Raw genomic sequence first — 26,053 nt, 5'->3', positions numbered from 1 at the left:
AACGCTCTGTTCACAATGGGTGGAAATAAAAGGAATCCTATTCTTTTTTACTTGTTGTACTTTCCTTTTAAGGATGTCATCCCTGTTGAATTGACCGACCAGTTTCTTTTTCTCATGTAGCAATTTGGTTGGATAACCTCGTTGCTCAAATTTATGCAGTACTACATCTAGCGTGTTATTAGATGTAGTGGGGTCAGAGACTATACGTTTAACTCTCAGAAACTGAGAGTATGGGAGAGATTTTACCATCGATCTAGGATGATTGCTGTTGTAAGTCAATAGTGTGTTCCTGTCGGTAGGTTTCGTAAACAATTCTGTCTCTATTTTACCAGCCGACAGAATCACACGGGTATCAAGGAACTGCATCTCCACTGGAGAATGTACCAAAGTGAACTGCAGTGCCTCATCAACCCCATTGAGGTAACAATGGAAATCAAAAAGTTTCCGCAGATCACCAGTCCAGATGAGGAAGATGTCGTCTATGTACCGCCACCACGCCCTGATATATTGGAAGTGGTGGTTTCCATAGACGACATCTTCCTCAAACCGACGCATAAAAATATTCGCGTAAGTTGGGGCCACATTGGACCCCATCGCCACGCCCTGTTCTTGTACATAATATGAGTCCTGAAATAAGAAGTAATTTTGTCTGAGTACAATTTCAAGCAAAGATAGTATAAATTGCTGAGCACCTTCTGTAAATGTGGATTTCTCCAACATGGAAGAAATGGCTGTCAAACCCTTATGATGATCTATTGATGTATAGAGTGAGGTCACATCAAACGATGCTAATGTCACATCCGACACATCAGTTAGATCAATTCCCTGCAGTTTAAGCAAAAAGTCGCTAGTGTCGCGAATGTATGAACTGCCTCCACATGCAAAACCGCATAAGATCTTATCAAGAAAAATGGATATATGACTAAATATTGAATCGGAGCCCGAGACAATGGGGCGGCCAGGTGGATCAACGAGGGACTTGTGGATCTTAGGCAACACATAGAGTACTGGGGTAACAGGATGTGCCACTGTAAGAAAATCCACAAGCCCCTCGTCAATGACCCCCGCATGAAGAGCCTCCGTCAATACATTATCAATCAACCCTGCAATTTTAAATCTTGGGTCAGAGTCAATGTGTCTATAGATGGTTCTATCACCCAATTGCCGCTTAATTTCGGCAATATACTTATGGGTGTCAAGCACGACCACCGCACCGCCTTTATCAGCGGCCTTAATGGTAAGTTCGTGGTCGAGCTTGAGTTCTTTAAGTGCTACCATCTCTTCTGTTGTCACATTGGGATGACCGAAGGGTTGAGAGAGATATGCAGCTTTCAAATTCTGTATGTCAGATTTAACAGCAGCCATATATGCCTCAACTGCAGGCTCATTGATGACTGGGTTAAAGCTGCTTTTAGGTGAGAGATCGAGCATGCCAAGAGAGAGTTCACTCATCCTGGAATGCTCGATCCGCTCCCTACCATGAAACCAAATTTTTAACTTGATTGCACGAAAAAAAGCACACAAATCAAAATCAAGTTCGAACCAATCTGCATTGGCTCGAGGGCAGAATGAAAGCCCCTTACTCAGCACACTCACTTGGGCATCGGTCAGTTTTTTAGAAGAAAGGTTGACAACCGTCACTTCTTCCTGGACGGCATGTTTCGGCCCTGAGGTCGAGATTTGTTGTTGCGTTGTTTTCTGGTATCTCCTGTGTCTACGGCCTCCACGCCGGATACGTTGTCTCCGGATTGTTCCATCTCTCTTGCCCCTAAAAAAGCTTGGTCAACAGAAGAAGCATCATTTATGGTTTTATATTTCTTTTTCCATGCATCCTTGTTTGCATGGACATTTTTGTCACTGGATTGCCAGGAATAGATATTTCCCTTTTTGTAATCGTCACAATCTCGGTTCCATTTAAGGCGTTTTCCTTCCTCAATCTCAGTACGGAAGGACTGAAGCTGAGTAGACAGTATATCATTGTATGTCCCAAATTCATCCACTGAAGACAGATTAATCAACAATTGTTCCACATTTACCAATTCCTGTGTGACATTAGACAGTTCGCCCTGTAGAAATTCAATGTTGAGCAATATAAAGTCCAATGCATACCTGTTTGACAGATTTTCAAATTTTTTACAAAATAATGGGCAACCGGAAAATAAATTGGGGCATAAAGTGGATCTCATCCCTCTTGGTATACGCTGTGCTTTAAAATATTCACCGAGGGTGGTCATGTGGAGACGCAAAGAGATAGACCTCTTTGATAGGAATTCATATTTCCTCTTTAACTCCTTAGCTGTTGGGGTGGTAAGAAACGTAGCATCTCCCTCAATCGAGCATAAAATCCTGTCGACCGCTTCCTGTGTATATGTGGAGCCTCCGGGTATAGTATAGTCACTGGTAGACATATTTGAAATAATAAGTCCGTGTGGAAAAAGACGTGCAAATGCCAAACAACGGCTGTATATAAAAGAAAAAAAGGGATGGCAGCACCGTCACAATGAAGTTGGAAGGAAAGGGTGCACAGGCCCAGATGTGGATATAAGCCAATCCAACAAACACAAAAAATGGAAAAAAGGGCAGCACTCCACTGGATAAAAATAAAATAAACTTTATTTACCCATAGGCAACAGCGACGTTTCGGCTCATACACAGGAGCCTTCCTCAAGCAGTGTGCATACATCAAAAATTCTGGGTACATATAGTGTTTCAACCAATTAAGAGCAATTACATGTTAAGTGTACATAATTAATAAGAAAATCAAACTACATGATGCCATATACATATAAAAAGCAATGAAGCCAAACATGTGTGAATATTAAATCGTGTTACGTACAATAGCAAGATAATATAATAGATATACGTAGTACAATACATCTATATTACACAAATCACATAACAAGTGCCAGCTGTGAATGATTACATAAAGTGCAAAGTGCTTACTGTTTACAGGTGATAACCATAATGGAAGCGGGAGGGAGAGCGGCTGTTGTCCATGTAGACATGTGCGATCCGGCGTGCCTGGATCGCAACCGCGCATGCCCCTATGACGCATAAACTGTGCTTCCGTCTAGCATTAGCCTCGTCACGCAACGCATGCGCTCTTGGGCTACAATGCTAACGCGGCCATTTTGGATAAGGGCAGAACGCCCACTGAGTTACGCTGCTATTGAAAACAACTAATCCTCCCGGTATATCGCAGGCTAGGGGTGAAAAAGGACATATGTACATGTCCGAGTGTCTCAGCGGCTAAGAGGACTAAGGAGAAGGCCAACACCTACAAATTGAAGTGGGCACCCCACCAAGATTATAGAGCGGTAGCGCATCCGCATGTAAATGCCGAGTCGCACCGCTACTTCAGTCAAAGTCCATCCATCGCCACCTCACTCTGAGGGTTCTCCTCATCACACCCCGCCTTACTAATAACGGAATCTGGGTTAAAAATACAGAAATAGTGATTTAAGGAATGCACAAGTCTAAAGATCATGTAGTGCATGGGCAGACGCGTCCAGACATCGTGACCACACAGCCCCCATGGGCATAATGCCACCTCCCCAAACTCCGAATCCAATGAACATTTATCTGAAAAAATAAAAAAGGAAAAAGAAAAAAGAGAGAAAAGAAGAATACATTAAAATTTTTTTACAAAGATCAAAAAACTTGTTCTTGACCAGAAAAGACTTGCAGAATAAACCCTAGGATATATGTTTTGTATACACAAATCACATATTACACAGAAAGACAGTCGACATTCAGAATGCAACGAGAGAGGGCAAACCACGCAGTTAACTCACTCCAACCCTATAGTCCACATTAAGACCACATGGCTGTAGAGAATTAAGCGTAAAGATCCACTTGAGCTCTCTCCTTTTTAGGAGTCCAATCCTGTTGCCACCTCTCCTTGGCATTGGTATATGGTCAATGATGTAACACCTCAGGTCTTTCTCAGTGTGTTTATGATTGGTAAAGTGTTTGGAGACTGGTAAATCCAGCCGTTTCTTCCTCACACTAAGTCGATGATTATTAAATCTTGTCTTGAAGTCAGTTGATGGTTGAAACACTATATGTACCCAGAATTTTTGATGTATGCACACTGCTTGAGGAAGGCTCCTGTGTATGAGCCGAAACGTCGCTGTTGCCTATGGGTAAATAAAGTTTATTTTATTTTTATCCAGTGGAGTGCTGCCCTTTTTTCCATTTTTTGTGTTTGTTGGATTGGCTTATATCCACATCTGGGCCTGTGCACCCTTTCCTTCCAACTTCATTGTGACGGTGCTGCCATCCCTTTTTTTCTTTTATATACAGCCGTTGTTTGGCATTTGCACGTCTTTTTCCACACGGACTTATTATTTCAAATATGTCTACCAGTGACTATACTATACCCGGAGGCTCCACATATACACAGGAAGCGGTCGACAGGATTTTATGCTCGATTGAGGGAGATGCTACGTTTCTTACCACCCCAACAGCTAAGGAGTTAAAGAGGAAATATGAATTCCTATCAAAGAGGTCTATCTCTTTGCGTCTCCACATGACCACCCTCGGTGAATATTTTAAAGCACAGCGTATACCAAGAGGGATGAGATCCACTTTATGCCCCAATTTATTTTCCGGTTGCCCATTATTTTGTAAAAAATTTGAAAATCTGTCAAACAGGTATGCATTGGACTTTATATTGCTCAACATTGAATTTCTACAGGGCGAACTGTCTAATGTCACACAGGAATTGGTAAATGTGGAACAATTGTTGATTAATCTGTCTTCAGTGGATGAATTTGGGACATACAATGATATACTGTCTACTCAGCTTCAGTCCTTCCGTACTGAGATTGAGGAAGGAAAACGCCTTAAATGGAACCGAGATTGTGACGATTACAAAAAGGGAAATATCTATTCCTGGCAATCCAGTGACAAAAATGTCCATGCAAACAAGGATGCATGGAAAAAGAAATATAAAACCATAAATGATGCTTCTTCTGTTGACCAAGCTTTTTTAGGGGCAAGAGAGATGGAACAATCCGGAGACAACGTATCCGGCGTGGAGGCCGTAGACACAGGAGATACCAGAAAACAACGCAACAACAAATCTCGACCTCAGGGCCGAAACATGCCGTCCAGGAAGAAGTGACGGTTGTCAACCTTTCTTCTAAAAAACTGACCGATGCCCAAGTGAGTGTGCTGAGTAAGGGGCTTTCATTCTGCCCTCGAGCCAATGCAGATTGGTTCGAACTTGATTTTGATTTGTGTGCTTTTTTTCGTGCAATCAAGTTAAAAATTTGGTTTCATGGTAGGGAGCGGATCGAGCATTCCAGGATGAGTGAACTCTCTCTTGGCATGCTCGATCTCTCACCTAAAAGCAGCTTTAACCCAGTCATCAATGAGCCTGCAGTTGAGGCATATATGGCTGCTGTTAAATCTGACATACAGAATTTGAAAGCTGCATATCTCTCTCAACCCTTCGGTCATCCCAATGTGACAACAGAAGAGATGGTAGCACTTAAAGAACTCAAGCTCGACCACGAACTTACCATTAAGGCCGCTGATAAAGGCGGTGCGGTGGTCGTGCTTGACACCCATAAGTATATTGCCGAAATTAAGCGGCAATTGGGTGATAGAACCATCTATAGACACATTGACTCTGACCCAAGATTTAAAATTGCAGGGTTGATTGATAATGTATTGACGGAGGCTCTTCATGCGGGGGTCATTGACGAGGGGCTTGTGGATTTTCTTACAGTGGCACATCCTGTTACCCCAGTACTCTATGTGTTGCCTAAGATCCACAAGTCCCTCGTTGATCCACCTGGCCGCCCCATTGTCTCGGGCTCCGATTCAATATTTAGTCATATATCCATTTTTCTTGATAAGATCTTATGCGGTTTTGCATGTGGAGGCAGTTCATACATTCGCGACACTAGCGACTTTTTGCTTAAACTGCAGGGAATTGATCTAACTGATGTGTCGGATGTGACATTAGCATCGTTTGATGTGACCTCACTCTATACATCAATAGATCATCATAAGGGTTTGACAGCCATTTCTTCCATGTTGGAGAAATCCACATTTACAGAAGGTGCTCAGCAATTTATACTATCTTTGCTTGAAATTGTACTCAGACAAAATTACTTCTTATTTCAGGACTCATATTATGTACAAGAACAGGGCGTGGCGATGGGGTCCAATGTGGCCCCAACTTACGCGAATATTTTTATGCGTCGGTTTGAGGAAGATGTCGTCTATGGAAACCACCACTTCCAATATATCAGGGCGTGGTGGCGGTACATAGACGACATCTTCCTCATCTGGACTGGTGATCTGCGGAAACTTTTTGATTTCCATTGTTACCTCAATGGGGTTGATGAGGCACTGCAGTTCACTTTGGTACATTCTCCAGTGGAGATGCAGTTCCTTGATACCCGTGTGATTCTGTCGGCTGGTAAAATAGAGACAGAATTGTTTACGAAACCTACCGACAGGAACACACTATTGACTTACAACAGCAATCATCCTAGATCGATGGTAAAATCTCTCCCATACTCTCAGTTTCTGAGAGTTAAACGTATAGTCTCTGACCCCACTACATCTAATAACACGCTAGATGTAGTACTGCATAAATTTGAGCAACGAGGTTATCCAACCAAATTGCTACATGAGAAAAAGAAACTGGTCGGTCAATTCAACAGGGATGACATCCTTAAAAGGAAAGTACAACAAGTAAAAAAGAATAGGATTCCTTTTATTTCCACCCATTGTGAACAGAGCGTTGACATTAACAACATTATTCGACGTCACTGGGGCATATTGGGTGGTTGTCATAATATGGTTAAGGAATTTCTTTCCCCCCCTATTATGTCCTATCGCAGATCTAAGAGTCTTAGGGACCAGTTGGTTAGGGCAGACGTAGGAACCTCAAAAATGTCAAGACAACTCACACTGACTGGTGCAAGTGTTGGTTGCTTTCCATGTTTGTCCTGCGTAAATTGCAAATACATGATCAAGGGTAGGTCCTTTATACACCCACAAACTGGGGTCGCATATCAGATAAGACATTATCTGACTTGTGACTCCAATCACGTTGTTTACGTGATTGTTTGTCCATGTAATTTGCTATACGTTGGAGAAACATCAACTGACTTCAAGACAAGATTTAATAATCATCGACTTAGTGTGAGGAAGAAACGGCTGGATTTACCAGTCTCCAAACACTTTACCAATCATAAACACACTGAGAAAGACCTGAGGTGTTACATCATTGACCATATACCAATGCCAAGGAGAGGTGGCAACAGGATTGGACTCCTAAAAAGGAGAGAGCTCAAGTGGATCTTTACGCTTAATTCTCTACAGCCATGTGGTCTTAATGTGGACTATAGGGTTGGAGTGAGTTAACTGCGTGGTTTGCCCTCTCTCGTTGCATTCTGAATGTCGACTGTCTTTCTGTGTAATATGTGATTTGTGTATACAAAACATATATCCTAGGGTTTATTCTGCAAGTCTTTTCTGGTCAAGAACAAGTTTTTTGATCTTTGTAAAAAAATTTTAATGTATTCTTCTTTTCTCTCTTTTTTCTTTTTCCTTTTTTATTTTTTCAGATAAATGTTCATTGGATTCGGAGTTTGGGGAGGTGGCATTATGCCCATGGGGGCTGTGTGGTCACGATGTCTGGACGCGTCTGCCCATGCACTACATGATCTTTAGACTTGTGCATTCCTTAAATAACTATTTCTGTATTTTTAACCCAGATTCCGTTATTAGTAAGGCGGGGTGTGATGAGGAGAACCCTCAGAGTGAGGTGGCGATGGATGGACTTTGACTGAAGTAGCGGTGCGACTCGGCATTTACATGCGGATGCGCTACCGCTCTATAATCTTGGTGGGGTGCCCACTTCAATTTGTAGGTGTTGGCCTTCTCCTTAGTCCTCTTAGCCGCTGAGACACTCGGACATGTACATATGTCCTTTTTCACCCCTAGCCTGCGATATACCGGGAGGATTAGTTGTTTTCAATAGCAGCGTAACTCAGTGGGCGTTCTGCCCTTATCCAAAATGGCCGCGTTAGCATTGTAGCCCAAGAGCGCATGCGTTGCGTGACGAGGCTAATGCTAGACGGAAGCACAGTTTATGCGTCATAGGGGCATGCGCGGTTGCGGTCCAGGCACGCCGGATCGCACATGTCTACATGGACAACAGCCGCTCTCCCTCCCGCTTCCATTATGGTTATCACCTGTAAACAGTAAGCACTTTGCACTTTATGTAATCATTCACAGCTGGCACTTGTTATGTGATTTGTGTAATATAGATGTATTGTACTACGTATATCTATTATATTATCTTGCTATTGTACGTAACACGATTTAATATTCACACATGTTTGGCTTCATTGCTTTTTATATGTATATGGCATCATGTAGTTTGATTTTCTTATTAATTATGTACACTTAACATGTAATTGCTCTTAATTGGTTGAAACACTATATGTACCCAGAATTTTTGATGTATGCACACTGCTTGAGGAAGGCTCCTGTGTATGAGCCGAAACGTCGCTGTTGCCTATGGGTAAATAAAGTTTATTTTATTTTTATCCAGTGGAGTGCTGCCCTTTTTTCCATTTTTTTATATATATATATATATATATATATATATATATATATATATATATATATATATACACTTTTATGTAATTAGGTCCCACTTTGGAAATTTCTATTTTTATAGACTTTTCACAGTGATTTTGATTGTATCCTTTTTTTTTTAGACTTGAGAAAGGGGTCATGTACCCCGAAACGTGTTGTCTTGGATTAAACTGAAGTATCTTTGACATTGGTAGTGGTTTTGCGCCCTTCATTTTGTTCGCTCATTTATTGGACTTCCCTAGTCCAGTAATTCTACAGTCCGTAGCGGTGACAGCTGCATAAAACTAGGCCTCGCACATCCATCCACGTTAATAAAAAAAAAAAAAGTTATGGTGGCCTAAACATGATGAGGCAAAAACCGAAGAGAGTAGCTGGAAGGCCGGATGTGGGGAGATGTTCCTCCAGAGTCCGCGGCCTGCCCTGATCCCACAGACTGTTTGCCGATGGGTCTCTGAGCTCCTTGTGCACGTTTTCCCTGTTGCGAATTGTCGCGCGCGTGCTCCGCCCCGATGGTCCGGCGGGATTCTGCTCCTGGACCATTGAAGTTGTGCAATGTATTCATCTTCTTCTTCTTCTTTGTACACAGATGGCAGCGCAGTTACAGGAGAAGCTCCAGGCCGAGGTCACCAAATACCAGCAGGTGCAGAAAGGTAAAAATAAGGAGGGTGGGGGGGTCGTCCGTTGTGTAAGGGGGCGAGGGTCCAGGGATCATCGAATGACATTCACTGTGTGAGGAGAGATGAAGGGGCACAGGAATGGTAATGGGCTGTGAGGCTCGGGAGCTTCGCTGTCAGCGAGACCCGCAGTCAGTCACTACAATGCCGTGAGTCTGGGTCTGGAATGCCTTCCATATTTCCTGGACCACACACCAGCTTTATATAAGGCGCAGCGTCTCCTACCTCCCAATCAGACCTGTATGTCTCCATGGTAACAGACTACATACAAACCGTGTGTAGTCTGGTCCTGTAGTCATGCATTACTCTGCTCCCCAGCGAATGGTACTACAAGAACCAACTGGCTGACAGAAGCGGTAAGACATCAGGATCAGACTACAGAGGGTTCCCAGCGGGGGCACATAGGTCTGCGCTGGAGCTGTGTACACAAAATGCTAGGATAGTTTTAATCAACATTTTGCAAAGTTTTCAATTTTTCTTGTCTTGTATATTAGACTCATGCGAGCTATAAAAACAAGGTAAACGTGTCCTCTAACGTCAGAGAACACCTTTAACTCTGCCATGTCCTCTTTCCCCAGATATCAGCAGCAGTATGTCTGCCCGACAGAAGCTCGAAGCTCAGCTCACCGAGAACAACATAGTGAAAGAGGTGAGGGAAGCGATCTCGTGGCCTGGGGGTCTCTGGAACCAAAGCGGAACCAGACCCAGTAAAAGAGGATTTCTTGTTTCATGTAAATAATTCTTAAAGGGGTTGTCCACCTTTACATAAAAGCCAGGCTACCCCTGTAAACGCCCTAAATTAACAAAAGAATGGATACTTGCCCGTTTTCTCCTACTTCTTCCTGCGCTGCGCTCAAGTCCTCGCTGCTGCGGTGACATTCCATGCACAGGTCAGAGCTGCAACCAATCACTGGCCTCAGCAGAGACAATCCTGTGCATGGCTGATGCCAGCAGTTGGCTGCAGCAGTGGCCTGTGCATGGAATGTCATCGCTGTAATCAAGAAGATAATGTACCCGAGTATGGCGCTTGAAGAAACCGGTAGGAAAACAGATGAGTACCCATTCATTTGTTATTTTAAGCCGTTTACAGGAGTTTGTATATAAAATGGTCAACCCTTTTAATCCCCTCCAACCAGGTGAAATACTGGACTAATGGCCTGGTCCCTGTCCGCTGCACGCTTCTGCACACAGTGCTGGAATGAAAGGGTCAGGGGGCACACCAAATAATACACGGAGTGCAAGGGGTGGTAAAAAAGGACATGAAACAATATCACCAGACCCAAGAGAGAGTCAAAAGAACCGCCCCATGAATGCACATCCGACAATCAATCAGTATCAAAATATATAAAGTTTATTGGACAAACCAACAGACACACATAAAAAATTGTATACAATGATAACAAAGTGCGGTATGCAATATAATAAATATAACCGACACACACAAGTCCACTGAATGGCCAAAATAGGGCATATATGAACTAGCATATAAAAAACCAATATAGGGTATAAAGCAAAATAAGGAAATGAGGAGAGACCACTGAGAATGCTAACAGACCAAGATAAGATCTAAGTGAGTGAGTCAAACCTGCATAAACCGCTGGTACAGTGGACCTGAAAAAATGAGAAAGCGCCCAACGCGTATCGCCGGAGCAATCCGGCGATACGCAGTGCTGGCTTCATTCATTTTTCCGTCACATTATACACTGCTCGTATCCAGGGCTTACGACCACCCTGCAATCCATCAGCGGTGGTCATGCTTGCACACTTTAGGAAAAAGCGCTGGCCCATCTGTTGGCTGGGAGCGCACATAGGCACGCATGCACAGCAGCTCCCGTCCCGACCACCTCGTATCTGCGCTGTAGCCGTGGCCATAACTCTGGATACAAGCAGTGCTGTGGAGGTCACTCTTAAGGGCGAGTGGTGCTGTGGAGGTCACTGTTAAGGGCGGGGGGTGCTGTGGAGGTCACTCTTAAGGGGGAGGGGTGCTGTGGAGGTCACTGTTAAGGGCGGGGGGTGCTGTGGAGGTCACTCTTAAGGGCGGGGGGTGCTGTGGAGGTCACTCTTAAGGGCGGGGGGTGCTGTGGAGGTCACTGTTAAGGGCAGGGGGTGCTGTGGAGGTCACTCTTAAGGACGGGGGGTGCTGTGGAGGTCACTGTTAAGGGCGATGGGTGCTGTGGAGGTCACTGTTAAGGGCGAGGGGTGCTGTGGAGGTCACTGTTAAGGGGGACAGTTAAAAATAAAATAAACAGTGTGTAACTGCCGGGGTCAAAAAAAGAAAATGGAGAGCATGGATCGGCCTCCTGGGCGCCCCGTAATAAACGCAGAGACGGCCCAACTCTTCATACTCGGGCAGTGCCGGAGACTTTTTCTTGTCTAAAATACAAGCCCCTGACCACAGCGCTCATATTGCACGATGCGTTCCTAGGGATCCCCTCCACATCACTGATGACATCACAGGGATTCCCTTTGGAGTAGTGACCTAAGATGCAACACTTTTCACCAACAGTTTGGCACCACAGGGAAATGAGGCCTTATGTATTGTACACCGACATCCGTGGTCTTGTCCACGTCCTCACAGATATGTTAGGTCCTCCAGAGCAAGGTGTCGTCAGAAGCCGTGATGAAGAAATATGTGTCCAGATACTTTCCTGGTTCTTGCGCTGTGGATTTGGCACCCCCCCCAGCACCCCTCCTGCCTGTCCATTCCTTCCTGCCCATAGGGTTTATCCTCAGCTGTAATGAGCTCATTTTCTATTGTGTGACACGCCGGCAGTTGGCAGACGCCGGCTGATCCCGTATTTAGTGCTTTCCATTGCTGCTTTCCTCTTCCTGTTTGGTTTTCTTGTACCTCAGTGATTTCCTCCACGGACTGTGAGCGGCACCACAAGGCGTCATAGAAATAGGAGAGGTTTGATTTATTTGGTGTCCACGTTCTCCTTGTTATATGAGATTAGACGGAAGGCTCGGCCTTTCGTTCATATTATCGGGCATGTGTCCATGAACCGTGTGGTATTGCAGCCCAACCCTTGGGACGTGCGTTCAGTGAAGATTAGATCCAGCAGATCCCACGGCCCCTCTACGGTTCTCCGGCCAGGTTCTGTTTGCTCGGCTTCAGTGGTGACATCATGTCGACAATACGTGACCGCTGCAGCCGGGAAAATCAGAGCAGCAGCGCAGGATCTGCCGGGTAAGTGATCATCTGTTCTTCGTAGCAGACACATCCCCCTTAGTGTTGTCTGGTTTCTTACTGAATGTGGAGAACACCTGTAAATGATTGCTTGATTTTACCGCAAAACAGCTGTGTGCATGGGGCTAAATGGCAGGCTTGTTCTGCATGTGAAATGGCTGTTTTCGGGCAAATCCTGGGCATTTACCAATTAATAAAAAAAATGCAACATCCACAGGCTGCCGTGCTTTGTGCCGTCAAAGCGTCAGTCTCACTGCTGCCCCATGTGGTCTCGTCATTACAAAGCACGTGCTGTCAAACTGAAGTTTTTGGTGCAGTTTTTGATGCAGTGTTTTGTGCTGAATCCAGGGGTCAGATCTAATGGAATCAGAAATAGTAAGGACAGACTTTTAAGTATAGTAAATGTTACACTAACAGCCTGCTATGCTTTGAACTTAGTGCAGGGGTCTACGATTAGAGCAGCGCCCTGTGTTGACAGCTGCACCTGTATACTTCCCCTTCCTGTCTCATCCACGTCTGGCTTTCATTTAAAGGGAGTCTGTCACCACTATATGACCATATACAGCACTTACATGGCGCTGTAGCACACCTATACATGATTCTAATGGTACCTTTGTTATTTTCTTTAGACATCCAGAAGCAGGAAAAACGACGTTTATTTCATATGCAAATGAGCCCTCGCAAGTGCCCAGGGCGGTGTTCCGTGTGTAGGTGCCCAGGCTGCCCTGCCCTTTTAACCGTTACTCCTCCCCCAGCCTCTTCCTTTGCCCGCCCTCCTATTCCCGTGTATCATCCCTAGGTCCGGCCGAGATACCGCGCCTGCGCACTGCTTCACCGGCTGGCGCATGCGCACTAGTTGAATTGATGCCGTACCCAAAATGGGCATTGCAGTGTACATGCCCCGGCCCGGCGAAGCAGTGCGCAGACGCGGGATCTCGGCCGGACCTAGGACCGGACAGACTCCCTTTAAACACTGCATCAAAAACTGAATGTGTGGGCCGCTGGCAGTGATGGACGCGTGGTCCTGCGGCTCCCTCACAAGTGCACGTCAGGATCGCCTGTTCAGTGGGTTAAAAGCCTCACAAAATGGTTAAAACCTCCAAGGAGCTACCGGTAACTCCGAAGTTGAATGCCAGCTAAATGGACTTGCAAAATGCACAGCTTGTCGGAGACTCGTCCAAGATGGCGGCGGCGGGAGACCAGGCCGCTGACTCAGACAGAGACAGTGTGGCGGAGAGCGATTAGGGCGAGTCTGCCTCTGCCCCTATTACTAAGGCTTTCTTAAGGAAAACTATCCTTCAAGCTATGAGACCTGTGATGGAGGAATTGGCTGACATAAAACAAATAGGTCACAGAGTGGAAGGTCTGTAAATGGCGCAAATCCAGTATAGTGGCCTTTTCTGATGCGGTAGCGACGCGCTCTTCTCACCATGCTGAATTTTTCAATAAGCCACTGTTACTTATAGAAGACCAAGAGAACCGGAGCCGAAGGAAAAATATTAGAATCAAGGGCTTACCGGAGCAGTTTGCGCCAGAGTCCTTTGGGATCTTCAGCAATCTTCTGGGCCCAGAGAGGGCAGCGGGAATAGTGGTTGAACGAATTCATAGAGCATTACGCCCCAAGCCAAAACAAGGGGATCCACCAAGAGATATAATTTGTGGTCTGTTATCGTATGTGGATACGTCCCAGATTTTAACAGCTGCTAAAGAGAAACAGCCCACTATATACGCTGACGCTACCCTACACATCTATCGGGATCTAGCACCAGCTACCCTAGCTAAGCGGAGAATTCTACGCCCATCACTTGAACTTCTACGGTCAAAGAACATTCAATATTCGTGGCTTTTTCCGTTTGGCCTAGCTGTCTGGCTCAATGGTCGGAGGCTGACAGTACATACCCCGCATGACCTGGATAAAATATGGGTAGCACTGGAGATTCCCCCGCTGCAAATCCAATCGTGGATGCCAAATCAATGCTGGATGATCAGGACCTCCCACAACTGCCCAAAGTGGAGCCATGGAAGACAGCGTGTAGGAATCGAGAGCCGAAGGAGAGGAGAAGACAACCCAAGTCGGCTGCTTCAATCACTTGACTGTCCTGATTCCCCAGGTTCTAGATTCATGTTCCTCAAGCAGGACGTTTGGAGATACAAGCTACCATGAAGGTTTGGGGTCAGGGACCCAACAGCTACCTCGACTGTTTTTCTTGGCAGCCCCACTGTAGTGGGCACGAGCTCCCTCGTTATATTATCTCATTGGTATTATATTATATACTTGTTTTTATGTTGCTCTGGCCATAGCTTTTAAATATTGGGGCCTAAAACTTGAGTATAGGATCAGTTCCAACCTGGACCCAATTTCCATTCCTCCTTCCAGCCGTCTTTATGCATCTGTCTTTGGAAAACCAAACGAGCAAAAGGTTTATGATGGTGTAAGAGAAGATATTAGGGTCCCTTTGAAGTACCCTGAAAGTCCCCCCACCCCCCCTTCCCCTCTGTAGGTCTCATATAGGTTTAGACGTTTCCCATTACAGGGTTAATACACCTGACCTCATCTTTTTTGAATAGCCAAAGAGGGACTTAAGCCTAAGACGGGGTAATTATGGCAGAGATTACCATCAGCACTCTAGGCGGAAACTCGCCTGATAAGAGACATCCCACCATCTGTCTACTACGTAAACTCAAAACCAGTATTACCTTTCTACAAGAAACCTACTTTAGAAAAGACAAAATCCCCAAACTCCCTACTCATTGCTTCAGCCAATGGTTCCCCTGTTGTCAGCGTAACAATTGCAATCCACAAATCTATTCCATTTCAGGTCTCGGGGCAGAGTTCTCTTTCTTGAAGGGTCTGTCGCCTCCACGACATGCACCTTGGCAAATATCTACGTACCTAACACAAAACAAGTTCCACGGTTGTTACAAGTTTTGGATGATTTAAAAATGTTTGCGGAGGGTCAAATTATTTTAGGAGGTGATCTAAATTTTGTATTGAATTCGGTGTTGGATTCGTCGTCACAACGTTCTCATATCACGCAAAGAGCAATTGGAAAGCTCCATACTAAATTACAGGAGTTGGGATTAGTAGATTTGTGGAGACAACTTCATCCAAAAAACAAGGGATTGTACCTTTAGGCCAGCCACACACAACTCTCTTTAAAGATTAGATCACCAATCTCCTGGCCACCGAATCAGTGTTGTTACAGACGCGTTCAGCCTCCATTGGTAATATTACCGTTTCTATTATCACACTGTCCATGAAGCAGTTACCCAAAGGGGAATGGTCATGGAGGTTAAATGAGTCCCTCCTTAGTGATGAAAAGGTCCGTCAGGAAGTCAATAGACACCTTAGAGAATACTTCGCTGTAAATTCAGTGGAAGAAGTGAAAGCGCTAACGGTCTGGGAGGCTCATAAAGCCTCCCAGAGGCCAATAGAGCCGAGAGTCTGTTAACTTTCAGGCCGATAGCCGATAATTTATACCGATATTTTATATATTATATTAGTTGGTAGTCACTGAGGTGGTGGAAATTTGCATTTGGCACTAGTATATTATAAATGTACGGTAAATTATAAATTAATAAAGCCCTTAGTTAGTAGTCAATTTATAATTTGCATTTATAATAGGAGTGCCAATTTCCACACCACCCCCCCTTCTCACTGAATTTATTAACCCCTATCAGACCTCAGATGAGACTTTAACCCCTATCAAACTTCAGATGAGACTTTAAACCCTATCAGACCTCAGATGAGACTTTAAACCCTATCAGACCTCAGATGAGACTTTAACCCCTATCAAACCTCAGATGAGACTTTAACCCCTATCAAACCTCAGATGAGACTTTAACCCCTATCAAACCTCAGATGAGACTTTAACCCCTATCAAACCTCAGATGAGACTTTAACCCCTATCAAACCTCAGATGAGACTTTAACCCCTATCAAACCTCAGATGAGACTTTAACCCCTATCAAACCTCAGATGAGACTTTAACCCCTATCAGACCTCAGATGAATAACATTTTAAAAAATCCTTACCTCTCCTGTGCCGCGGATCCTCTTCATCTTCAGGTCCGGTGTTGCGCTCCCCTGTGTTCTCCGGCTCACGCTGCACTATCACCTGACGCTGTACGTACGGGGCTAGGACAGTGCAGCGCGGGCCCCATCAAAGAAGACCAGGGAGGGTGAGTATCGGAAGCGCTTGCTGCGCTTCTTCCCTGCTCCTGGCACCCGATGCATACTAGTGAGCGCTTCCATAGTATTCGCTTTATACGCAATATCGGCAAGGTTAGATGCCGATAATGTACAAAATCCTGAATATCGGCCGATTTTAATATCGGTACTTCCGATAATCGGTCGATCCCTAATATTCATTGCCCTTGGCTCAAAAACTAAAAAGAGACAAACAAAAGGAGGTGGATAGTATATTGCAAAAAGATTACCGCAGTAGAGAGAATCCAGAAAAGTTCTAAGTCTCTTACCCTGCAGGAAGATTTAGTGATCCTGAGAGCAAGGCTCAAAGCTTTTCTCTCGACACGATCAGCTATGAAATACTTATACTTTAAACACCTTATTTATGTACATGGAGACAAGGGAGGACGACTTATGTCCTCTCTCCTTAAGAAAGCCAGAACTAAATCCTTCATACACAAAAATCAAAACTGATTACTACTACAGAGGAGATTGCAAAGGCTTTCCATCTTTTTTACACCAAACTATACAATCTCAAAGATCCTGGGGACAAAGACACCGACTTGAGTACTAGGGCTGCAACCCAGAAGTTTTTGGAATCCTTAAAACTCCCCTCTCTAGCCCCCCCCCCCAGTTGCATTAGACCTGGTCCGTCCTTTCTCGGAGAAGGAACTCGGACGTTATTTGCCGCTTCTCTCCCAAAAAGAGTCCAGGTCCAGATGGATTCCCCCTCCATTACTTTAAAACCTTTCAAAAGATTTTAGTACCTTATTTGACAAAAGTATGTAACGCTCTTCTCTCTGGGAGCTCCCTCCCTAGACAGTCCCAAGAGGCTTTTATCATCTTAATCCCCACAGAATGTGGCAGCTATAGGCCAATTTCTTTGTTAAACCAAGATCAGAAAATTTGGGCTAAACTGCTCGCTAAAAGAATCAGAGCTATCATCCCCTCCTTAGTAGGCCCAGAACAGGGGAGAGAGGGTAAGACAAATGCTGGTAGACTGTTTCATGCTATTCAGACGGCTCACACCTCCAAAATACCATTGGCCCTCCTCGGCATCGACTCCGAGAATGCTTTTGATAGGGTCCAATGGGCATTTATGGAAGCGACTCCACGTAGATTTGCATTTCTACAGCCATTGATACATGCAATTTTCACACCGTATCGGTCTCCCCATGCGCGCCTTAACATAAATGGCACACTCTCTCCCGCATTTGAAATTACAAACGGAACGAGACAGGGGTGCCCATTATCCCCCACCTTGTTTGCCCTTGTAATGGAAACCCTACTTCAAGCTGTCAGAGAACAAGAAGACGTACAAGGCTTACCTTTTAGGTGGGAGACAGCTGAAATTTTTAGCCTTTGCCGATCTATTGTTTTTAACGACAAATCCGACTGCTAGCTTACCGGTGATCGCACAGTTGTTGCAAGAGTATGGGGTTTTGTCTAATTATAAAGTCAACACAACCAAGTCAGAGGTTCTGAATGTGTCGGTCCCCCAGTCACAAGTGCCCGGCCTAAAATTGAGCACTGGCTTCGCGTGGGCTCCTACATCCGTTACCTATCTAGGAGCAGGTCTCTCTAGAGACCTTTCAGATCTCTATTATCTAAATTACTCCCCAGATTACAAAGTTACTGAAATCTTATGAGGCATTGTGGGTTTCCTGCCTTGGTAGAAGAAATCTATTGAAAACATACATTATGTCGAAAGTTCTGTACATACTACAGATGGTTCCCATTCACCGATTCCCCGCCTTTTTTACTTCCATTAGAAGCCTTTTCTCTAGGTTCTTATGGAAAAATAAGACATCAAGATTGGCTCACTCAATGATGGTCAGGAATAGAGAAAAGGGAGGTTTGAGTCTACCTGATGTGCATTCATATTATAAAGCGGTACAATTGAACAGATGGGTTACAGTTATTGTTCCCAGCTGGTGAGGAGGACCCCTTCGCAGTTTCATCCTCGTAGAACAATGGGACAGACCTAGAAAACATGTGGCTCCCTTGTCCTAAGCCCAGATCCTCTAGGAGTAGCAATCCCACGTTACTAGGCCCAATAGAGGTTTGGTGGCAACTGGGACAGATCCTAGCTCCACAACCCTCACTTGCCCGTTATGCTTGACTCTCCAGGAGCAGCCAGGGAAAGCTTGTGGCGCTCCTTGATAAATTGGAACCTAGGAGATGCTCTCACCGGAAGGGTCATTCCCACAATAGAAGCTTTTAGGGCCTTCCTTCCAGTACATGTACCTGAAGTATCACTATCCTTCTATTATGCTCACTTTAAATGTATATGCTCTAAGTTCTTCGATAAGGCAGTGCCGGAGAGGGACCTTACAGAATTTGAGCAGCTGATGTTGTCAAAACTCCCCAAAACCAGGACAATCTCTCACATTTATCAGCACTTTATTTTGCACAACACCTTATCCAAACCAAGTTTCCTGAGCACTTAGGAGAGGGAACTGGGAGTTGCTCTTTCTGATGCAGAGACACGGTTTATATTGACGCATTCTCAAGGCTTCTCGCGGTGTGTGCGCCTTCAGGAAAGCCATTAGAAACTACTGTGTAGGTGGTATAAAACACCGGAATTTCACACAGACAGATGTTGGAGACGTCAGAAGTCGAGTGGCTCTTTGCATATCTGGTGGACGTTTGACGGCATTCAAACATTTTGGAAACAAATTGAATCTGTTATACAGAAAATATACAAAACACCTTTTCTTCTCTCACCAGAAATTATTTTTCTGGACAAACCAAGCGCCACCTATCAGCCCTCTGAGTCCAACTTAATTACACATTTACTAGCAGCAGCTAAGGAATTAGTTCCATTTCATTGGTTAAAATCAAGCCCTCCCTCTATTGAGGAATTTAAGGTAGACCAGATATGCAACTTTGAGGAACTTATTAGTTGGACAGAGAGAAGGCATGATCGCTTCCTGAGGTTGTGGAGCCCTTGCAGGCTCTGGAGAGGCCTACTATGGAGTTTGCGCTTCTGCACATCCATCCCCCCCTTCCCCAAGTAGGGAAAGCAAAATTTCCTTCTCTCTTATTCGTTCTATACTTGTTATAAAACCAATAAAAGTGAATTTAAACCAAAAAAACTAAATGTGTGTTTCCCACCAAACAAACAAACTATAGGTAGCCACGCCCTTCATCTAACACCCATGTCTTCACATCTCACTGTATACTTTATACAATGCACTGGATTACAGTAATGTGCGCTGTAGCATATTCTGTGTTCTAGTGGTGATAGGTAATCAGTTCTCACCTGTCCTTGTACTATAAGCAGGGTGTTCTAGTGATGATAGAATCAGTTCTCACCTCTCCTGTCCTTATACTATAATCAGTGATAAGCAGGGTGTTCTAGTGATGATAGATAATCAGTTCTCACCTCTCCTGTCCTTATACTATAATCAGTGATAAGCAGGGTGTTCTAGTGATGATAGATAATCGGTTCTCACCTCTCCTGTCCTTATACTATAATCAGTGATAAGCAGGGTGTTCTAGTGATGATAGATAATCAGTTCTCACCTCTCCTGTCCTTATACTATAATCAGTGATAAGCAGGGTGTTCTAGTGATGATAGATAATCAGTTCTCACCTCTCCTGTCCTTATACTATAATCAGTGATAAGCAGGGTGTTCTAGTGATGATAGCTAATCAGTTCTTACCCCTCCTGTGTTCTCTCCTGTCCCTTATACTATAATCATCAATAAGCAGGGTGTTCTAGTGGTGATAATCAGTTCTCACCTCTCCTGTGTTCTCTCCTGAGCCTTATACTCTGTACCTTCATGTTTTTCCAAGGCGTTTAGTTACAATGCCTGAACCTGTGCTGCACATGCTCAGTAGTGAAGACCAGATGAGGAAGTTCACCACTGGGAATGCCTGCAGTCCTCTCAGAATTAGACAGAACAGGAACACAGCAATTGGGGTCCATTCACACATCCGTAATTTGGGTCCGCATTCGTTCTGCAATTTGCGGACCCATTCACTTTCAATGGGTCTGGAATGGATGCGAATCCGCTTTTTCGGGATCCGTAATTCCGTTCCTGAAAAAAATAGAACATGTCCTATTCTTGCCTGCAATTGCGGACCAGAAAAGGCATTTTCTATTATAGTGTCTGTGATGTGTGGTCCGCACATTGCAGGTGTCCGTGTTTTGCGGATCCGCAAAACACTTACGGACGTGTGAATGGGCCCTTAAAGGGGTTTTCCAGGAATAGGTAACTTTTCACAGGAGCCTGCAGCCTTCCTCCTCTATGGACAGAATCATGCTTAGGGCTCATGCACACGAATGTATTTTCTTTCTGTGTCCGTTCCGTTTTTTTTGCGGACCCATTTATTTCAATAGGTCCGCAAAAAAAAACAAAAAAACTGAAGTTACTCCGCGTGCATTCCATTTCCGTTCCGCAAAAAATTCGAACATGTCCTATTATTGTCCGCATTACGGACAAGGATAGGACTGTTCTGTTAGGGCCAGCTGTTCCGTTCTGCAAAATACGGAATGCACACGTCCGTATTTTATGCAGATCCGTTTTTTTGCGGACCGCAAAATACATAAGGCCGTTTGCATGAGCCCTTATCTGCTCTCCACCACTCCAGTCTTACGTGCTGTCTCCTGTGTGTCCATCTTCCGGCCTACGGCTTGTTTACTTCGTCCCCTGTATGGAGATGGTCACCTGTTCCACTGCAGCCAACAACTGGCTTCATGGATGATATGTCACTTGCAGACACCAGTCATTGGCTGCAGCAGAGCAGATGATAATGCCGGAGAGGAAGTAAACAAGCCGTGGACCAGAAGATGGACACACGGGAGCCAGTGCACAGGGCCGGAGCTGTGGATAGCAGGTAAGTAGGAACCCTTCCATATCGGGGGCTGCTGTAATATCTTATTTCTTCCTGGGTAACCCTTTAACGGCAGCACTGGATATAGCAGCTTCTTACATATTTCTTTATGCCCATTTAGACTTGCACAGGATTCTCTGCATTTCCAGGATACATATAGAGCTTTTCTAACTGTTTCTGAGGACAAATGCATAGATTTCTTACAATTATTCACTGTTTTCCAGTGTATTAATTATATATTTACTTACAGGAATATAGAAAATGTCAGGAATTTCAGAAATAATATTCCAATAAATATGGCTAGATAATTATGAAGTAGTTGGTGTGTCATTGCACGTACTGGCGGGGAACGCTGATGCATTTTATTATATTGCACTTTTCCAGGAGCTGGCTCTGCTGGATGACAGTAACGCCGTGTACAAACTGATCGGGCCGGTCCTGGTAAAACAAGATTTAGAAGAAGCAAAGTCCACGGTGGACAAGAGATTGCTGTATATAAACGGAGAGATGTGAGTACAGCTACACGGGGGGAGGAGCGGTGTACAACAGAGCGCAGTCTGCTGAGCTCACGCGCCGCCGGGGGCTCCGGTCACAGAGCGGCTTTCAGTTAATTATTCTTTGTAGAGACCTAGACCCTGATTGTGTAAAGCGGGTAGATCTGCATGTATTGGGCTGTGTTCACACTATTTAACCACCTCAGGACCACCGTACGCAGGATTGCATCCTGGCGGCGGCCCTGTTATTCTGGGTGGACGCATATACGCGTCCTCTCGCGAGAGGCGAGATTTCCTGTGAACGCGCGCACGTTCACAGGAACCGAAGGTAAGCGAGTGGATCTGCAGCCTGCCAGCAGCGATCGTTCGCTAGCAGGCTGTAGATGCGATTTTTTTTTTTTTTTTTAACCCCTAAAAGGTATATTAGACGCTGTTTTGATAACAGCGTCTAATATACCTGGTCCTCTGGTGGTCCCTTTTGCTTGGATCAACCACCAGAGGACACAGGCAGCTCAGTAATATGTAGCACCAAACACCACTACACTACACCCCCCCCCCCCCCCCCCCCCGACACTTATTAACCCCTGATCACCCCATATTAGACTCCCTGATCACCCCCCTGTCATTGATCACCCCCCTGTAAGGCTCCATTCAGACGTCCGTATGTGTTTTGTGGATCCGATCCACATATAGACTCCCTGATCACCCCCCTGTCATTGATCACCCCCTGTAAGGCTGGCTCCATTCAGAGGTCCGTATGATTTTTACGGATCCACGGGTACATGGATCGGATCCACAAAACACATACGTACGTCTGAATGGAGCCTTACAGGGGGTGATCAATGACAGGGGGGTGATCACCCCATATAGACTCCCTGATCACCCCCCTGTCATTGATCACCCCCCTGTAAGGCTCCATTCAGACGTCTGTATGTGTTTTGCGGATCCGATCCGTGGATCCGCAAAACACATACGGACCTCTGAATGGAGCCAGCCTTACAAGGGGGTGATCAATGACAGGGGGTGATCAGGGAGTCTATATGGGGTGATCACCCCCCTGTAAGGCTCCATTCAGAGGTCCGTATGTGTTTTGCGGATCCACGGATCCGCAAAACACATACGGACGTCTGAATGGAGCCTGACAGGGTGGTGATCACTCCATATAGACTCCCTGATCACCCCCCTGTCATTGATCACCCCCCTGTAAGGCTCCATTCAGACATTTTTTTGGCACAAGTTAGCGGAAATAGTTTTTTTTGTTTTTTCTTACAAAGTCTCATATTCCACTATCTTGTGACAAAAAATAAAATCTCACATGAACTCACCATACCCCTCACAGAATCCAAATGCGTATTTTTTTTTTTAGACATTTATATTCCAGACTTCTTCTCACGCTTTAGGGCCCCTAAAATGCCAGGGCAGTATAAATACCCCACATGTGACCCCATTTTGGAAAAAAAAACACCTCAAGGTATTTTGTGAGGGGCATGGCGAGTTCATGTAAAATTTTATTTTTTGTCACAAGTTAGCGGAAAGGGAGACTTTGTGAGAAAAAAAATAAAATAATCAATTTCCGCTAACTTGTGCCAAAAAAAAAAAACTTCTATGAACTCGCCATGCCCCTCACGGAATACCTTGGGGTGTCTTCTTTCGAAAATGGGGTCACATGTGGGGTATTTATACTGCCCTGGCATTTTAGGGGCCCTAAAGCGTGAGAAGAAGTCTGGAATCCAAATGCCCTCCTAAAAGATACTCATTGGAATTTGGGCCCCTTTGCGCACCTAGGCTGCAAAAAAGTGTCACACATGTGGTATCGCCGTACTCAGGAGAAGTTTGGCAATGTGTTTTGGGGTGTCTTTTTACATATACCCATGCTGGGTGAGAGAAATATCTCTCTATAATGACAACTTTGTATAAAAAAAATGGGAAAAGTTGACTTTTAGAGAGATATTTCTCTCACCCAGCATGGGTATACTTCTTCTCACGCATTAGGGCCCCTAAAATACCAGGGCAGTATAACTACCCCACAAGTGACCCCATTTTGGAAAGAAGACACCCCATGGTATTCCGTGAGGGGCATAGTGAGTTCCTAGAATGTTTTATTTTTTGTCACAAGTTAGCGGAAAATGATGATTGTTTTTAAATTTTATTTTAATTTTTTTCCTTACAAAGTCTCATTCCACTAACTTGTGACAAAAAATAAAAACTTACATGAACTCACTATGCCCATCACGAAATACCTTGGGGTGTCTTCTTTCCAAAATGGGGTCACTTGTGGGATAGTTATACTGCCCTGGCATTCTAGGGGCCCTAATGTGTGGGAAGTAGTTTGAAATCAAAATGTGTAAAAAATGCCCTGTGAAATCCTAAAGGTGCTCTTTGGAATGTGGGCCCCTTTGCCCACCTAGGCTGCAAAAAAGTGTCACACATGTGGTATTGCCGTACTCAGGAGAAGTTGGGCAGTGTGTTTTGGGGTGTCATTTTACATATACCCATGCTGGGTGAGATAAATATCTCGGTCAAATGCCAACTTTGTATAAAAAAAATGGGAAAAGTTGTCTGTGGCTGAGATATTTCTCTCACCCAGCATGGGTATATGTAAAAAGACACCCCAAAACACATTGCCCAACTTCTCCTGAGTACGGCAATACCACATGTGTGACACTTTTTTGCAGCCTAGGTGCGCAAAGGGGCCCACATTCCAAAGAGCACCTTTAGGATTTCACAGGGCATTTTTTACACATTTTGATTTCAAACTACTTACCACACATTAGGGCCCCTAGAATGCCAGGGCAGTAGAACTACCCCACAAGTGACCCCATTTTGGAAAGAAGACACCCCAAGGTATTTCGTGATGGGCATAGTGAGTTCATGGAAGTTTTTATTTTTTGTCACAAGTTAGTGGAATATGAGACTTTGTAAGGGAAAAAATAAAAATATAAAAAAAATCATCATTTTCCGCTAACTTGTGACAAAAAATAAAAAGTTCTATGAACTCACTATGCCCATCAGCGAATACCTTAGGGTGTTTACCTTAGGGTTGGGGGGACCTGCGCTTGTTGGGATTTTCTACATGGTGTGATTAACAATTGGTTTGGCACATACTGTATATGCACATTGTCTGCAGCCCTAAAAGGGGTTGTCCAGGTTTTGTTTAGATCCCGTTCCCCCCCCCCCCCCATCTTCAGCTAGTGGTACCTGTGAAGAAATCTCTACTTACCTGTCTCCATAGCTCCATTCCAGCTCTCCTCAGTGGACTTCCAGTCCCCGTTTGTCAGCTTCTGCATGGATGGGGGCGGGGTCACCTGCGCTGCTGCAGTCAATGACTGACCTCTGCAGCACATCCCTCCTGGGTCACGTGCCACTTAAGGACACGTCACTGTGCAGAAGTTGGCAGAGAGGGATTGGAAGTCAAGTGAAGGGAGCAGGTAAGAAGGGAGCAGGTAAGTTTGGATTTCTTAACGAATACTACTGGGTATGGGGAAAGGTAAAAAAAAAAAAAAAAACACTGAAAACTGGACAACGCCTTTAAACGCCACCTTTTTTTTTTGTCCTGCACATTTATCCATCATTTCTACCATTCCTTCCCTGTCACAGAAAGAGATATGAAACTGTGCTGAAAGACATGGAAGAGCGATCAGAACAACAACGCACGTCCCTGGCGAAGCTGCAGCAAGAATACCAGCGGGCGCAGGGCAAGGGGGCAGTAAAGGCTTGAGAGATCAAACCCCCCCCCCCCCCCCCCCCCCAATCATCACTCTGTTTATACACTGGAAGGACATGGCTCGTAATGTTCTCCTGGTCACACGCCAGTCACAGGGGAGGGGCGCTGTATCCTGCACATCTGTTATTAAACGTGTTCACAGAATGCCACCTTGTGTCTGTATCTGTAGCCCTGCTTGAAGCATCCTGGGACATTTAGTTCTACACAGTTTTTATTTTATTTATTTTAAATATAATATAGATAAAACATAGAAATACAGACAGTTCCAGCCTAGGAATACAGTACATAGTGTTTCGTGATAGTGTATAGAGGTT

The 26,053-nt window shown here is 44.7% G+C and overlaps 1 protein-coding gene across 2 annotated transcripts in view; it reads left to right on the top strand.

Annotated features, from left to right (window-relative positions):
- The window catches only part of PFDN6 (prefoldin subunit 6), a 47,924-nt gene extending 22,041 nt beyond the window's left edge, over window positions 1-25,883 (top strand). Inside the window, exons 2-6 of one of the 2 annotated variants that reach the window (XM_040442617.1) lie at window positions 5,126-5,130; window positions 9,218-9,281; window positions 9,884-9,954; window positions 21,906-22,030; window positions 25,613-25,883. In XM_040442617.1, coding sequence (XP_040298551.1) covers window positions 9,218-9,281; window positions 9,884-9,954; window positions 21,906-22,030; window positions 25,613-25,733 — 381 coding nt within the window. In that variant the 5' untranslated portion in view covers window positions 5,126-5,130 and the 3' untranslated portion in view covers window positions 25,734-25,883. The remainder of the gene's footprint in view (window positions 1-5,125; window positions 5,131-9,217; window positions 9,282-9,883; window positions 9,955-21,905; window positions 22,031-25,612) is intronic. The other variant, XM_040442618.1, reaches the window with a different exon arrangement.
- The last annotated feature ends 170 nt before the right edge of the window (window positions 25,884-26,053 follow it).

The sequence above is a fragment of the Bufo bufo genome, chromosome 8 (assembly GCF_905171765.1).
Source record: "Bufo bufo chromosome 8, aBufBuf1.1, whole genome shotgun sequence".
In the NCBI taxonomy this organism is placed as follows: domain Eukaryota; kingdom Metazoa; phylum Chordata; class Amphibia; order Anura; family Bufonidae; genus Bufo; species Bufo bufo.
This window is presented reverse-complemented; position numbering and strand designations above follow the sequence as displayed.